This window comes from Rhincodon typus, chromosome 2 (assembly GCF_021869965.1).
Source record: "Rhincodon typus isolate 14 chromosome 2, sRhiTyp1.1, whole genome shotgun sequence".
NCBI lineage: Eukaryota > Metazoa > Chordata > Chondrichthyes > Orectolobiformes > Rhincodontidae > Rhincodon > Rhincodon typus.
In genome coordinates, this window is record NC_063333.1 from 54,959,746 (window position 1) to 54,976,249 (window position 16,504).

Below are 16,504 nucleotides of genomic sequence, written 5' to 3' on the forward strand. Positions count from 1 at the left end.
AGGTGACCTGCTGGATTCAAGGCCTGAATCTGTGGTAGCATAGTGGCACCTATTTACTTATAATAAATAGTGGTTTATGTTCAGTAGAGAAACCTGGTCTATTCTGTTTTTCAACCTGGGTGTGTAAGACAGGTAAATTGAGGAAATTTGTGTACTTTCTACAATGTTTAACTTTTGTGATGACTCCGGGAATTGCAGGCCTTGACTTGCAGCACCTCATGCCACTGAGTCATGACATAACTTTGAGTTCATGTCAGTACCATCTCTTGGGAATTCAACTGAGAATTCTCGCTGCTTACTGAAAAACCTCTGCTTTTCAAGACCTTCAGTCCATCTAAAGCATTAACTTATCTAAGAAAAGATAGATTTACTTGAGAGACGGACTGTAATAATCCCTAATTGCGTTTTTTTCACCAATATCCAATTATTATGTATGTGATAGTATCTATGATTTGAATGAGTGAAACATTGCAACAGGGCAAGTTTGTGATAATAAATAACCTATTTTTATTCTTAAACACATAAATGTTTTGTGCTGGAATTACCAAAAATTAGGACAAATACATTGAGGGCAATAAAATATACACTACCACTTTGATCATGGACAGTAATAAAGAACTTAAATTCTATCCATGGAAGCCAAAATTTTAAAATGTTGTTAATATAAAATTCTGTTAGTTTTTTTTTCAAATAAGGGATTCCAGAATCTTGCAGGTTCCAATCATCAAGTTGAAATTGTTTCTGTTGGTATCCTTCATCACTAAAGTCATTGGAGGTGGAAAAGCCAGGAGGAGATCATATTATTCATTTGGAGCCAATGGATACTAATGTGAATATGGATGTATCTCTTTTGCAAGAATGTGTAATCTAATGACTAACATGAATGGGATTAAACCTCTACTGTCTGAAACTCTACTACATACTCTACAGGCATGAGTACAACATGATTACAATAAATGATTTTAAAAAGAAACTTGCCTTCTTTGGGAACCATGCCATACTATATATCTAGATTATCTAGTGGAAACAAATTGTGCCCTGCTGGAATCTGGTCCACTGCTGTCATACAGCCTCCAGTATTATGCCACCTCCAGCTAGTAGAGAAAGGTGGAGCTGCCCATTTGAAGGGACATTGGGAGGATTTTTATCTCCTTTATTCTGGCATATTTACAGGGGCAAACATCACACCACCTTCCTGCTGTCAACAAATCTAGTGCTGGGACAGAAAGGCCTATGGTTCATGCCCAGCTGCCGGCTGCTGCCCTTAAATAGGCAACTAAAAATCACTGCTGTTATTAGGCCAGCTGCAGGTCGACTATCTCTACCCAGGGAGTCAAAGTGAGGACGTCATTTCTGGTCTTGATGTTGAAGAGAGATTTGGGGTTCCCTTGTTCTCAATCGAGGGACATGGCATCATGATTCACTGGCCCCTGCTGCCAACATTCCTCCTTTCCACACCATATTCCTCCACCCTGCAATTCTCCTCCTGTCATAGTCTTCCTCTGGCTTGGGTTGCCCCACAATCCTGGGCCTTCCTGATGATATCTGAGAGGACACGTATGGGCTTTCCTGGAGGAGGTAACAGGGTTTCATGTTTGTTTTCCAGCTGGCAGTTGAGAAACCCCATTGTCTGAAATCTAACCCGAGGACTAAACCCCATATGACTCTCTTCCATATTACTGTCTATCGCTCCAGCCCTAACAAGGTGACCAGGAAGTACCAGAATCAGCAAGAACAAATAAGGCAAATATAATGGACAATAGGTAGAGGTGGAAGCAGGGCTGGATCTAATTATTCTGGGTGTCTTCCAATTAATTCCTACACCTTGGCCTTTCTTTGCTGAATAACATTTATGCTTTTCTCTTATATAGATCAGTGTCTTTGACAATGACATAAGACTACAACAATACTAAGATGCTGGGAGAATCGGAAAGGTGCTTTCATTACCTCTAGAATGGTCTACTGACTGCATATAACAATAGGTGATGTTATTAACACTGTTTTCTCTTCTGTACTGTTCCAGGGCACACACATGTTTCAACCGCTTGGATCTTCCACCATATCCATCATATTCTATGTTATATGAAAAGCTGGTCACAGCAGTGGAAGAAACCAATACTTTTGGACTTGAGTGAAAGAAACACTCATTTCTAATGAGGAATCCCACTCCTGCAGTGAACAGGCGGCATCCTTGTCCTTACAACATGAGAAGCCCAAAATGTGCACATGCAAAGAGGATGTCTCAAATGTAAAGTATTATGGACGTACTTCCTGATTTCTGAATTAACCAAGAAAGGAAGAAGAAGAATCATTGATGTTGAACCATTGTAACTATTTCCTGCTTGGTTTCATTTTTTTAAGTTTTGTAAATAAACATCTCCAAAATGAATGGACTATAGACAATCCCATGCAATTAAAGCCATTTTCTTCTTGGCAGGGCCACTTAATGTTAAAGGCAACTAATATAACCTCATTAGCACATATTCACAAATTAATGTGTAAGAGCCATGGATTGTATTCAAGTTCAACTGCAAATTCACAACACGGATCTGCCTTTGATTTGTGGAATATTTTAAGGAATTTCACTGTCAGAAAATTACATATTAATTAGCTGATTGGCTGATTTGAAAGTCACATGATACTCAGGCTGCACTTCCTGTACAATCATGCTGCTGTATACGAATGTCAATAAACTAATTTGTTATGCCACAATATTTATGGTCTTCTTGTTAGGCAGTGCCTTCCAAGATTGTCCCAATTCATTGCCTCTGCAGCAGCTATTATCAACAGCAATGGTGGAGCATTGCAAACTTAAAGGAAATTATTGCTTTTAAAACTTCAGTGCATGTTAAGATAGATATTACGAAAAACTGGTGTGGTCTGTTTATAATTGACTTCAGTGTAATAGCTAGTTATTTAATACTTTTTGTTGCACCCCACTTCAATGTCGTATTTTTGATGTGGATTTGACAAGGCACTAAACGTTTGCAGCTGGTAAACTAAAGTTAGCAAAGTAGACAGTGGAACTGTTTCACTATTTTCCATTATTTTATGTAAGCAATGCCTCAAGTTGCATTTAAACAAACATTTATACAACAATACAGCCAATTACTATAGCATAACAAATTTGCAATATAGAATGACATTTTAATGTGTTATAAGAAGTCATCATAAAATATTACAAATTATTTTTCCAACGTGGTTTTCAGCTTAAATTAATTAACGTGCATATTAACATATTATGTTCTCTCAGTGACAAGCTTAGCAATGGAAATACTTTTTGTAAAAAAAAAGTCTGAAAAATAACTTGTTTTCATGATCTCAAGATGCTCAAAGTTATTTCCCAGCCAAACAGTCACTATTATAAAATTGGCAAATGTGCTAGATAATTTACATTCGAGCTTCTATTAATAGTAACTATGTAAGTGACTTGATCATCTGTTTCTGATGATGTCGCTTGAAGAAGAAATAGTGACCAGAGCACAGCAGAAAACATCCGCACTCAAATAGTGTCAGTGGATTTTTATATTGACCTGACAGGGCAGATAAGTACTCCGTTCAATACCAACAGTAAATCAACTAGCCTAGCTTCTTCTTGAGTGAATTGATTTACTATCTTTGATTAAAATAGCATATAACTATTGGGAATTTGCAGTTTGATGCTAACCTGAATATAAATATGAATGTCAAATAACTAACGTAAATCTTTCACTTTGTAATCTCAAAGGCAATATATCTTCAGGCTCATAGATCAAGAAAGTTAGGCAGCCTTTAGTAGCCTAGAATTTGCTGGAATATGGTAGAAGCTGTTTAACTCACCATGGCATATTCATCTCTGAATGAGTGAAACTGACTGCACAGCATATTCCATGCTGGTGGTTTCACTTTACTAGTGCTGACGGAGTATTGTATTTTTGGAGATACTGCCTTTTGAATAAGACATTAAACTTGGGGCATCATCTGCCTGTTCTGGTGGACGTAAAAGATCCATCACAATTTTATTTGTAGAACATTACAAGCAATGGAAATACAGTATAGTTGTAATAGCATTACTGATTCCCAGGCCTGATAGTTAGTTGACATTCCATGTGGCAACTGGGGAAATTTAAAATCAATGAATTAAATAAATCTGGAATAAAAAGTTAGTCTCAGTAATAATAACCATGAAGTAAAAATGCATCTGATCAACTAATATGTTTGAGGAAAGAAATTTGCAATTCTATTACCAGAAACGAAAACAGAAATTGCTGGAAAAGCTCATCAAGTCTGGCAGACTTGTAACAGGAAACAGAGCTAGCATTTCAGGTCTAGTGATCCTTCCTCAGAACTGATGGTAGCTAGGAAAAAGTTGGCTTTTATGCAGAAGATTGGAGGGCAGGAGAAAGTAAGGAGTAAACAATAGGTGGAGATAGAACTCAAAGAGAGACAACAGTTGGATTGACAAAGGAGTAGGTAATGATCAGCTTGGGAGAATGAATAGCTACCAATGTGGACAATTGGTGGCTAACAATGGATTGTGTGTAATAGCAGACCATGTGATCACAAGGTCTGGTGTATGGGCGTTGAGACAAGGACGTGAGAGAAGGTTCCTCAAGCTCTAAAATTGTTGAACTTGATATTGAGTCCAGAAGACTCTTAAGAGTTCTCAAGTGGAAATTGAGGTGCTGTTCTTCCAGTTTGCATGGAGCTTCACTGAATCACTACAGTAAGCCTGAGACAGAGATGTTGGCCAGGGAACATGATGGTGTATTGAAGTGGCAGGCAACTGGAAGCTCAGGGTCTTTTTTGCAGACAGAACATGGTGTTCCGTGAAGTAGTCACCCAGTCTACGCTTCGTTTCCCTAATGTAGGGGAGACCGCATTGTAAGCAGCGAATATAGTAGACTAGATTTGAGCGGCGTGCAGATAAAGTGCTGCTTCATCTGGATGGTATGTTTGGGCCCTTGGACACTGAGGAGGGAGGAAGTAAATGGGCAGGTGTTAGACATGCCATGGGACTGTGGGGTGTGTTGGAAGTGAAGGAGGAGTGGACCAGGGTGACCTAGAGGGAGCAATCCCTGCAGAAGGCTGACAGGGGCCTATTACCAGTCTGGCCCATATGTGACTCCAGACCCACAGCCAAGTGGTTGACTCCTAACTGCCCTTTGAAAGTGGTCTGGAAAGGCATCCAACATCAACACAGGCATTTAATATGACAAAGGCACATTTAAACCAGTCTACTCTGCAAAGTCCTCTTGACTGGCCAACAGATCTCTATTCAACCAATACCTGAAAATTGCACCACACTAATCGATCAAACAATAAGCTGTGTTCCAACAACAAAAAAAAAATCATCCTGTTCAGAGATATCATTACTCACCTCTGGTGTAGGTGGGAGTTGAACCTGAGTCTCCTGATTCAGCGAGAGGGATACTACCACTGCACCACATAGTTATTCATCACATACTTTGGTATGAACTGGTAAACAGTAGCAACACAGTGATATATAGTACACCACTGATAAATGTAAGAGAATGATCCTTGCAGTTATTCACAGAAACTCTGAACATTGTGAAGTCTTGTAGCACTAGGTAAAATAGGAGCAAATAAGAAAAGCTCTTGCTGAATGTCACTTATCACTCTCCCTCTGATGAATCAGTACTTCTTCATATTGAATGCCAGTAGGGAGAAGCACTAGAGGCACAGAATGTGCACTGGGTGCAGGACTTCAAAGGCCTTTTAATATTGACTATTTGATACTCTAATGATTGTAACAAGGTCAGCAAGGTGGACCTCATAGAATATGAGTTCCCTAATTGGGCTGTTAATCTGGTCCAATCAGGGAGCCCTGGCTGACAGATAAGAACAGGAGTGTCAAACATCCTGTTCACTCTGAGATCTAGTGTGAAGAGTTGTCAGTGTGACAACCAAGCATCTTTTCTCATCGTGAGGTGCAGTATTTGGGTTTAAGCATTCCCCTTGAACCTAATACCTAGGAAACAACATCTGACAAGATAATACCTCTTTTCCACAGGGAAAGTGATTCTCCTTGCAAATGACAGAGAAAAACAGAGTTAATGTTTCGGGTCCGGTGACCCTTCCTCAGAACAGTTCTGAGAAAGGGTCAGACAAGAGGGGCACCATAGGGTATGATATATAGCTAATGAGACAACTTTTGGACAATCAGGCGAGAAAACACATTAGACTTCACAGAAAGAAACTCTCCATGATACATGACAAAAATGACACTGTAAATTTTCAGTAAGATTCAGCTCATTGTGTGTTGCATATTAATTATACAAGACCAACCTAAACAGACTTCAATACATCTCTATGCACCTGAAATTAATCATCAGTATTTGTAATTGGTATGTTGGGTATTTCTGATATGAGTGAGTTTGGCAAGTGCATGGTATATATACTTGTGTAAAAGATGAATTTCTGAGACACAATTTTAGCTGAGAAGCTATGGTTCAGCTTATACACAAGTGACATATTGGAGGGGAGAAAATCCACCCTCTCTCATTGTCCTACTATCTAACTGTTTACTGTGTTACATCAATTGGTTACAGAGTTGTCAGGATAAAGTCTGCTTTCGCCAACACTGCCCCAAAACTGTACAAAATGAGCCAAAAAGTAATTTTATTACTGAATTCTTAAGAAAACAATTTCAACAGAGAGAGATATTAATGTGTTTACATTGAATATAAATCAAATTCATTAAAAACAAAAGCAATTTGCAAATGTATATAAATTCATTCAGTTTTTACCTCAGTAGAGAAAGGAATACTACTTAGCAACAAAACACACACTAAAACTGTCACCAACCCCAAAAAGACATTCTCCTCTATGTCTCAAGCTGTGCTAGGAGACGCTGTGAAATCTTGTTCTTCTGTCACTATATAAAATAGTTTCTCTTTATAAACCTGGTATATTATTCAGGACTGGCTTTGAAATCTACAAAGATTAAATTTTTTGTTTGTTTCAGGTTGAAGATTTGGACAGATTCACAGAAAAGGAGAGACCATCCTGACAATTTTTATTTGTGTATTTTGCAAGTTAATTTTCCAAATACAGTCACTTGTTAGGCTTTCCTCTGTTTGTATATTTATTATTAGGCATCTGCCTATGCTATGTAGCAAACTTCCTCCAATTTCTCATGTTCTTCCCCAATATCTTGAATTCTCTAGTTTCTGCACAATAATTTATGAGTTCTGCAATCTCAATAACTGAGTTTGAACTAGGCTGCGGAACTGCTGCAACTCCTCAATGGCATTTGAGAGGATGTGATTCATAGGTAAGCAGCGTGCACCAGTGAGGTGGTAGCCTTGATAGCTCATGTTGGTAGGTGTAGATATAAGGAACTGGGTGGAGGCCTTCAATGGTAAACTATTCTATGATTCAATAAATGAGTAAGGTTGCAGCAGGACAAGTTTGATTTCAGCAGCAAGAGGAGAGAGTTTGGATTTTTTGGGTCAAAATTCAGGAGTTGACTTATTCATAGATGTACCAAAATTAAGGATTATTTTGGCCAAATATTTTTGTCAACTTTTACACAGGACCAAATATTACTTGAGTATGATCAGTATTCTAACGATGAAAGGGATTACACAAAACGATTGAAATTTACTTCCAAGAGCTTTAGTATCTACACTTTTTAAAAAATTGTTCTTCAATCACAAATTGCATGATCCAGAGCTTTCCTTAAAATATCACTGAACCTGACAAAGATGGTTAGTCTGTCAGAATCTGAGAGAGAGCACAGAGCTAGAGGTAACAAGTGTTTGCTGTTTATCATACGGGGTGCAACTGGCATTTCACACTCAGATTGAAGAGACTAAGCTCAAATAAAATGATGTTGGAAGATTCAGCTAGCTTTAGCTAGTGTAAGAAATCTTCTTTTTGTACTTCACCATGAATGTTAGTTTGGAGAGTAAATGTTATCCTATTGCAAAAAAGGGAAAGGAGCGGAGAAAAGCTTGGGATTAGTTCCTTGAGAATGAAATGTCCACTTAAGGGACAAAGTATAATCATAGCAGAGCATTCTTGATTATGGCAAAAATTAAATGGGAAATCTTTTCTGTAGAATTTGTTAGTGAAATAGTGATTAGTCACTGTTTCCCTTAGTTTGTTTGTTTGTTACTGTAAAAGTTTTAAAACTTGAAATCTTGTGTGATCCTTTTAGTCATTCTTTGGAAGTTTGGATTTCTTTTTAAAGATTACTGATTTGTCTGTGGGATTGCAACAGGATTTCCAAACTTTCCTTTTTTATTTATTCATTCATGGGATGTGGCCGTCACTTGTTGGGCCAGCAATTATTGCCCGTCCCTAGTTGTCCTTGTGAAAGAGGTGGGGAGCTGCTTTCTTGAACTACTGCAATCCATTTGATGTAGGTAGATCTACAATGCTATTAGGAAGGGAATTCCAGGATTTTGATCCAGTGACACTGAAAGAACAGTGATATATTTCTAATGAGGAAGGCAATGGCCTTGTGGTATTATCACTGGACTGTTTTAACCTAGAGACCTTGGTAATGTTCTGGGGACCCAGGTTTGAATCCCACTGTGGCAAATGGTGGAATTTGAATTCAATAAAAATCTGGAATTAAGAGTCTAATGATGACCAACTCGCCCATGCTGACCAGATATTCTAAAGAAATCTAGTCCCATTTGCCAGAATTTGGCCCATATCCCTCTACAACCTTCCTATTTGCGTACCCACCCACATGCCTTTCAAAAGTTGTAATCAAACCAGCCTCCAATACTTCCTCTGGCAGCTCATTCCATAAACATACCACCCTCTGTGTGAAAAAATTGTCCTTTAGGTCCCTTTTAAATCTTTCCCCTCTCACCTTAAACCTATGTCCTCAAGTTTGGACACACCTACCCCAGGGAAAAGACCTTGTCTATTTGCCCAACCATGCCCCTCATGATTTTATCAGCTTCTATAAGGTCACCCCTCAGCCTCCAATAATCCAGGGAAAATAGCCCCAGTCTTCATATGTAATATTTGCAATCAGGTCATTTATGAGACAATACCAAATTGGATGGTGACCAATTGGTCTCCTTTCTGAATATAAATACATTGAAACCAAGGGAGAACCTATCATACAAAATATTGCCTGGCATTCTGTCCTCAGACCTCCTTATTATTTTTTCAAACAACCCAGTGGGTATTTTGCTTAACCTATTCAAGCATATTACGATATATCTCCAGCGGGGCTAGGACTTGAACCCAGACCTTTCGGCCCAGATGTAGGGACACTACCACTGCAGCACAAGACCCCGCAAAGAACTCAATAAAGTTACTCAAATAAATTGCCTTTGACAAATAAATGCAGGCTTTCATTTATCAGCCCATCGTTTTCTAACTGTCTCTTATCTTTGTTAGTTAATTTGGATTATTTCCTAAATGTGAACACGAACAAAACCAAAGTGATGCAAATCTCAAAATCCCTAAAAATGTTCATGTATTCATAAAAGGAAGAGAACAAGAACAAGTACAAGAATTCAAATAATTAGCAAGTATATTATGCGCAGATGGAAGATGCAATAAAGAAATAAGAACAATGACAGCAATGGGAAAGGCCATATTTAGTAAGAACAGGCAATTGCTAACTAAAAAGCTAAAAAAAAACTCAAAGGGTTCCTCGTAAAGAGCTTGGTTTGGAGTGTTGTTATGCACGGATGTAAGAAGTGGACCTTAGTGAAGGAGGTCTAACTTATTAAAAAGCTCCTTTGGAGGAGAATGGAAAGAATCAGCTGGACAGAAAAAAAAATGAAGAGCTTTGGAGAGTGAACATACAAATATGGAGTTGCAGATAATTAAGAAAATGCAGAGTAACTGGATAGGACATATCTTAAGAGAAAACAAACTCATAAGAAATGTTCTGGAGGGAAATTACAAGGAAAAAGCAGAAGGAAGAGAATACCAACATTGGATGGTTTGGAAATTGAAGGAAGTTAGTGGCAAATGAAAAGACGGTTACAGGATTGCGAGACATTAAACGGACTATTTTTTAATTGCTGGGTTTACCTCACTTTGTTCTGAGCCCCAGGGTCAATGCCCCAGAATGGCCGAGTCTTGGAGTAAAGTTGGACATCCAACTGAAGATCCACCAACAATTTCAACAACTGTTACACACTCATGGATAAAGAGCTTGGTAGGTAATAGAGGGAAAAATAGTGTTTTCTCACATCACTCTTGCTTTGTTTGCATATCACTTTGAATTTATTCATTCATTCTATTTTGATTAGCCAAGGAGACTCAGGCACCTAGTCAATGAGTCACCCCACTCTATCCACTCAGCCCAAGAATTCCTCAACTCCATCAAAGACATAAGGATAGACGACAAAGAGACCATGATATTGTTTGATGTCACTGCCCTATTTACATCAATAGACATACCACTAGGAAGGGAAACAATGACAGCACTACTGGAACAAGAGCAAGATCTCACTGAAACCATCTCCACAGACAACATGCTCAAACTACTGGACCTATGCCTCACCACCCACTTCACTTTCAATGGCCAAACATACGAACATATCAACGGGACACCCATGGGATCACCTGTCTACGGACTCATAGCAGAGGGAGTGATGCAACGACTGGAAAGGATGGCCCTTCTGCTAATCCAACCAAAACTGTGGAGACGCTACGTGGATGACACCTTTGTCATCATTAAAACGGACCAAACTAGAGGAGACACACAAACTTATAAACAACACCCTCACCGGAATAAAATTTACCAGAGAGGAGGAGAGGAACAAACAGCTCCCATTCCCAGACATCATGGTAGAGCGCAAGACAAATGGGGAACTGCAAATGAAAGTACACCGAAAAGCCACACACACAGACCAGGTACTGAACTTCAATAGTAACCATCCCAACACACACAAATGAAGCTGCGTCCGAACACTATCTAAACGGGCAATAACACACTGCAGCAACACTCCAGAGTTTAAAAACCAGGTGGGAAAACACACTGACACTTCATCGGAGGCTGCACTGAGGATGTTACCCAGCATGGTAATGAAACTCCTGCGGAAAACAAACCAGTTCAGCAAGCCAACCAACCTCAAACATCCTGTTCATGATTTTGAAAACATCTACCAAATCTCTCCTTCTTTCCAAAGATAACTATCCCAACTTCTTCAATCTATCCTCACAACTGAAGTTTCTCATTCCTGGAACCATTTCTGTAAATTGTACCTGCACTCTCTCCAATGCAATCACATCTTTCCTATAATGTGGCATCCACAACTATACACAACACTCAACTGAGATCTAACAATTGTCTTGGCAAGTTCAATATCACCTCCCTTGTGCCCTTGTATTCTTTGCCCATATTAATAAAGCCAAGAACACTATGTACTTTGTTAACTATCCTGCCATCTTCAATGATGTGTACATAAACACCAATTGTCTCTTCTCCTGCACCTCCTTGAGAATTGTACCTCCTATTTTCTACTGTCTTTCAATGTTCCTCAGACCAAACTGCTTCACCCCACACTTCTCCGTATTCCTGCAACGCATATTGGCTATAATGCGATTGACAAATAGGGGATCGCTATTTGTAAAACTCGAACCTTGTGTTGGCTATGATGCGATTCCAATGTTGACATCACATAATCAGTTTGTTGGCTTTGTCTTGAGCATGTGCCAAAAGAGTCCATGCGCTGGCATCAAGGATCCTCAATCTTTCCGTGAGAGGTACTGCACAATTCTTTCAGAGATAGTAGGAACTGCAGATGCTGGAGAATCTGAGATAACAAGGTGTAGAGCTGGATGAACACAACAGGCCAAGCAGCATCAGAGGAGCAGGAAGGCTGATGTTTCGGGCCTCGACCCTTCTTCAGAAACGGGGGAGGGGAAGAGGGTTCTGAAATAAATAGGGAGAGAGGGGGAGGCGGATAGAAGATGGATAGAGGAGAAGATAGGTGGAGAGGAGACAGACAGGTCAAAGGGGTGGGGATGGAGCCAGTAAAGGTGGGTGTAGGTGGGGAGGTAGGGAGGAGATAGGTCAGTCCAGGGAGGACGGACAGGTCAAGGGGGCGGGATGAGGTTAGTAGGTTGGAGATGGGGGTGGGGCTTGAGGTGGGAGGAGGGTATAGGTGGGAGGAAGGACAGGTTACGGAGGTGGGGATGAGCTGAGCTGGTTTTAGGATGCGGTAGGGGGAGGGGAGGTTTTGAAGCTTGTGAAATCCACATTGATACCATTGGGCTGCAGGGTTCCCAAGCGGAATATGAGTTGCTGTTCCTGCAACCTTCGGGTAGCATCGTTGTGGCACTGCAGGAGGCCCAGGATGGACATGTCGTCTGCGGAATGGGAGGGGTAGTTGAAATGGTTCGCGACTGGGAGGTGCAGTAGTTTAGTGCGAACCGAGCGTAGGTGTTCCGCAAAGCGGTCCCCAAGCCTCCACTTGGTTTCCCCGATGTAGAGGGGGCCACAACTTCTCCCCCTCTGTGGTCGAGAACGCCCTCGACCGTGTCTCCCGCATTTCCCGCAACTCATCCCTCACACCCCCTCCCCGCAATAACAACCAAAATAGAATCCCCCTCGTCCTCACGTACCACCCCACCAACCTCCGGATCCAATGCATCATCCTCTGACACTTCCGCCATCTGAAATCCGACCCCACCACCCAAGACATTTTTCCCTCCCCACCCTTATCTGCTTTCTGGAGGGACCACTCTCTCCGTGACTCCCTCGTATGCTCCACACTCCCCTCCAACCCCACCTCACCCGGCACTTTTCTTTGCAACCACAGCAAGTGCTACACCTGCCCCTACACCTCCTCCCTCACCCCCATCCCAGGCCCCAAGAAGACTTTCCCCATCAAGCAGATGTTCACCTGCACGTCTGCTAATGTGGTATACTGTATCCGCTATTCCCGTTGTGGCCTCCTCTACATCAGGGAAACCAAGCGGAGGCTTGGGGACCGCTTTGCAGAACACCTACGCTCAGTTCGCACTAAACTACTGCACCTCCCAGTCGCGAACCATTTCAACTTCCCCTCCCATTCCGCAGACGACATGTCCGTCCTGGGCCTCCCGCAGTGCCACAACGATGCCACCCGAAGGTTGCAGGAACAGCATCTCATATTCCGCCTGGGAACCCTGAAGCCTAATGGTATCAATGTGGATTTCACAAGCTTCAAAATCTCCCCTCCCCCTACCGCATCCCAAAACCAGTCCAGCTCGTCCCTGCCTCCCTAACCTGTCCTTCCTCCCACCTATCCCCTCCTCCCACCTCAAGCCCCACCCCCATCTCCTACCTACTAACCTCATCCCGCCCCCTTGACCTGTCCTCCCTGGACTGACCTATCTCCTCCCTACCTGCACTCACCTTTACTGGCTCCATTCCCGCCTCTTTGACCTGTCTATCTCCTCTATCCCTCTTCTATCCGCCTCCCCCTCTCTCCCTCTTTATTTCAGAACCCCCTTCCCCTCCCCCATTTCTGAAGAAGGGTCTAGGCCGGAAACGTCAGCCTTCCTGCTCGGCCTGCTATGTTCATCCAGCTCTACACCTTGTTATCTCTTACTGCACAATTCTGTTGTGTTACCCACAAAATGCGAGGACATCGTGGCAAGAATGCTAATAAGAAAGTGATAAAATTGCGGGTAGTATATGTAAAAGAAGTAAGTGTATGTAAAAGTGAAGGAAGATTCTTTGGCACTGTATGAAGAAGGGAAAAGCAGCAAAAACTGGACGTCTTTTTTAAGCCAAACCCCAAGAAACAACCAGAAGACAATGAACCACAGCCATCCACTTCTGGATTAACTATTTTTCACCCTAATCCTGCAAACCACAACTGCACCTGAGGATAATGATGATGATGGCCCTCAACCCCTGTATTAACAATAGAGCAACCTCAAAACCTCCTCCCCCATCAAGTCATCTTGATATTTTTTTCAAAATAAGGTAATAAATATAGTCCTTTCATTATTATATGTGAATTAAACATTTATTCAAACTGTGCTATCCTTTGTGTTGTGCTTTTAAGTAATTTTTGAGTCATTTTGAGTGATTTTTTTTGTTGGTCTGCCCCTGCCCCCACCCCCCCCCCCCCCCCCCCCCCACCCCCACCCCTTCCCATTGGCCCTGTCACTTTCTCTACCGTGATTTTTTTAAATAATGCGTCATTACACAGGAACGCATCTATCACGTTATAGCAGAACCCCTTGTATTGAACCTCATCTGCTACCTATCTCCCCACTCCAGCAACTTGTTGATGCCCTTTTGGAGTTCCACACTATCCTCTTCACAGTTTACAATTCCTCCAAGTTCAGTATCATCTACAAACCTTGAAATAGCCCCTTGCAACCGGAGATCCGGATCATTAAACATTAGGAAAAGCAAGGGTCCGCTACCAACCCTTGGGAAACTCCACTACAAACCTTCTTCCCGCCCCTAAAAAATCCATTGAGATTACCCTTGTTTCATATCACTCGCCAACTTTGTATCCACGTTGTTCCTGTCCCTTTTCTGCTAGGACCTACAACTTTCCTCGCAAGTCTTTTGTCATGTTGTACGTAGTAACACAGTGAGGTACAAATGCAAACACATTTCCTAATCCTCGAGAAATGAACCCCAGCTTCATCAGTCCACCCAAATAAGTCTAACCTGACAGCTCTGGTGTTATCTTTGTGAATTCATTTTTCGACCTCTCCAATCCCACGCAACTATATATTTTTAATGTCTGCACTTCGAAATACATTGCAGAATTTAAAATAGACAAAAAATAATTTTCCACGCGTTGGTGAAACTTATAAAGGGAACATAAACCCTGCGAGAAATGACCTTCGTCTAAATTGTCCTTGCATTGCCTTTTTAATAATATTCTGCCATCGCCTTTTTAAAGGCCCCGCCCCCCCCCCCGCCCCCAGCTGTCAATCAGCTGGCTGTCTCCATGGTGACGATGTGGTGGGGTTAGTGTTGTGAATGAGCCGGTAGTGCAGGAGCTGAGCCTGAGAGTGAGAAGGCGGTAGGAGCTCAGGCCGGGACCGACAGCCGTACCCCAGCACGGTGTCCGCCGCAGACAGGCGAAGTCATGAGCCAGCCACGGAGCGGCTTGCTGTCCACCATCCAGACCCGGGTCTGCACCGACAACTTCAATAACTGCTACACGCTGGTGGGCAAAGAGCTCGGCAGGTAATGCTGGGAGAGCCGGGAAGAGTGAGGTTAATATGGACTTGGAGGCAGTCGCACGGAGAGAGACAGAGAGAGAGAGGTGGGGGGAAAGAGCCTTTCATGCAACAAGATTACGCTATATCAGTACAAGATCATGGTAGCAGACCAAGGGACCTGCACATACACGCGTAAGATGAACAGCCCCACACACATTATGACTGACTGACTGACTGACTGACGCCCACGTAGTGATACAGACGGATTTATCCCAACCTGCAAAACCGAAAGGTTTGTTTTTATATATATATGGAGATAGAACAAGGAAGGAAGAGATTCTGTGATTTTGTTTTTAAAGCTGACAGTGGTTAGTAATGACCTGCATAGATGATGAATAGAGACCGTGAATCACTGAAAGAGATTTAAAGATAAGCCTGTGGTAGAGCAACTCTAACAGTGACTGAAAAAAGACAACTTGTCAATGAAGGAGATTGTGACTCAAGCAGATATTATTGAGAGGCTTGAACTACATGTTCTGGGTAATCTGTTGCTATTTTGAGAATATTTCTGTTATTATGTTTTATTCCACAGTCAAGGGGTTCCATTTATTAGTAAATTGTGAATAAATCATGATTTTGGAGTGGAGATGGTTGAGATATTTGATATATATTCAGAATATTGGTATTTTATAAATTGTCAATGATTGTTGTATTTAGTGTTTCTGTGTATGAGCGTTTTATGCACTATATTTACCACTTAGCTTTTTATATAAATGAAACTTGATAACCAATTAGAGATTTTTATGGAATCTTGTGCCTTGAGGGCTGGTGATATGTTACATATCTTCTAATAAAACTTTCATTATTGGAAAGTGCAACAGATTGAGAGTTACAGTGAATTTAGTTATATAGCCCTTTGCCAAGTTCTACTTTATTTCAGATTTGACATGAGTAAAACAATTCTAGTTGTATGCAATTTAGAAGTAACTCGAGTAAGGGATTGGGTACTTTCATCTAAAGCTAAACACTGTCCATGTTAAACAGAATGGGAAGCCTGATGCTTGTCTGACACTTGACATTTCCTGGTAAGGAAAGCTGGAGTTTCTGACAAAGATTTTTGTGGCTCTCAAGTCCACATGCTTACTAATTGGTGGAATAACTATCTTCAGTAAACTAAACCCATACAGGTCAAGAGAAAATGAACAAAATATCCCAAATTTGGTACCTTAACATTTATTTTCTTTAAATCGAGAGTTTTGATTTGCAATGTTTAATATTACTATTTTAAATTTTTAAAAATTCCTTCCATCACCCATTCAAAGGTTTGGAAAGCTATAATTTCAGTTTGGAGAGAACTACTCACCTTGTTCCAGGGCTACATCTCCTTGCACAG

The 16,504-nt window shown here is 41.3% G+C and overlaps 2 protein-coding genes across 3 annotated transcripts in view; both read left to right on the forward strand.

The window, feature by feature from the left end:
* Positions 1 to 2,711, forward strand: part of LOC109916385 (E3 ubiquitin-protein ligase HECW1-like) — a 419,523-nt gene extending 416,812 nt beyond the window's left edge. The window contains exon 29 of the mRNA XM_048617591.1: positions 2,024 to 2,711. Coding sequence (XP_048473548.1) covers positions 2,024 to 2,135 — 112 coding nt within the window. The 3' untranslated portion in view covers positions 2,136 to 2,711. The remainder of the gene's footprint in view (positions 1 to 2,023) is intronic.
* Positions 2,712 to 14,885: 12,174 nt separating this feature from the next.
* The window catches only part of stk17a (serine/threonine kinase 17a), a 94,982-nt gene continuing 93,363 nt past the window's right edge, over positions 14,886 to 16,504 (forward strand). The window contains exon 1 of one of the 2 annotated variants that reach the window (XM_020531856.2): positions 14,886 to 15,136. In XM_020531856.2, the coding sequence (XP_020387445.2) occupies positions 15,036 to 15,136 (101 nt within the window). In that variant the 5' untranslated portion in view covers positions 14,886 to 15,035. Of the gene's footprint in view, positions 15,137 to 15,618; positions 15,652 to 16,504 lie in introns of those variants that run through there. The other variant, XM_048609423.1, reaches the window with a different exon arrangement.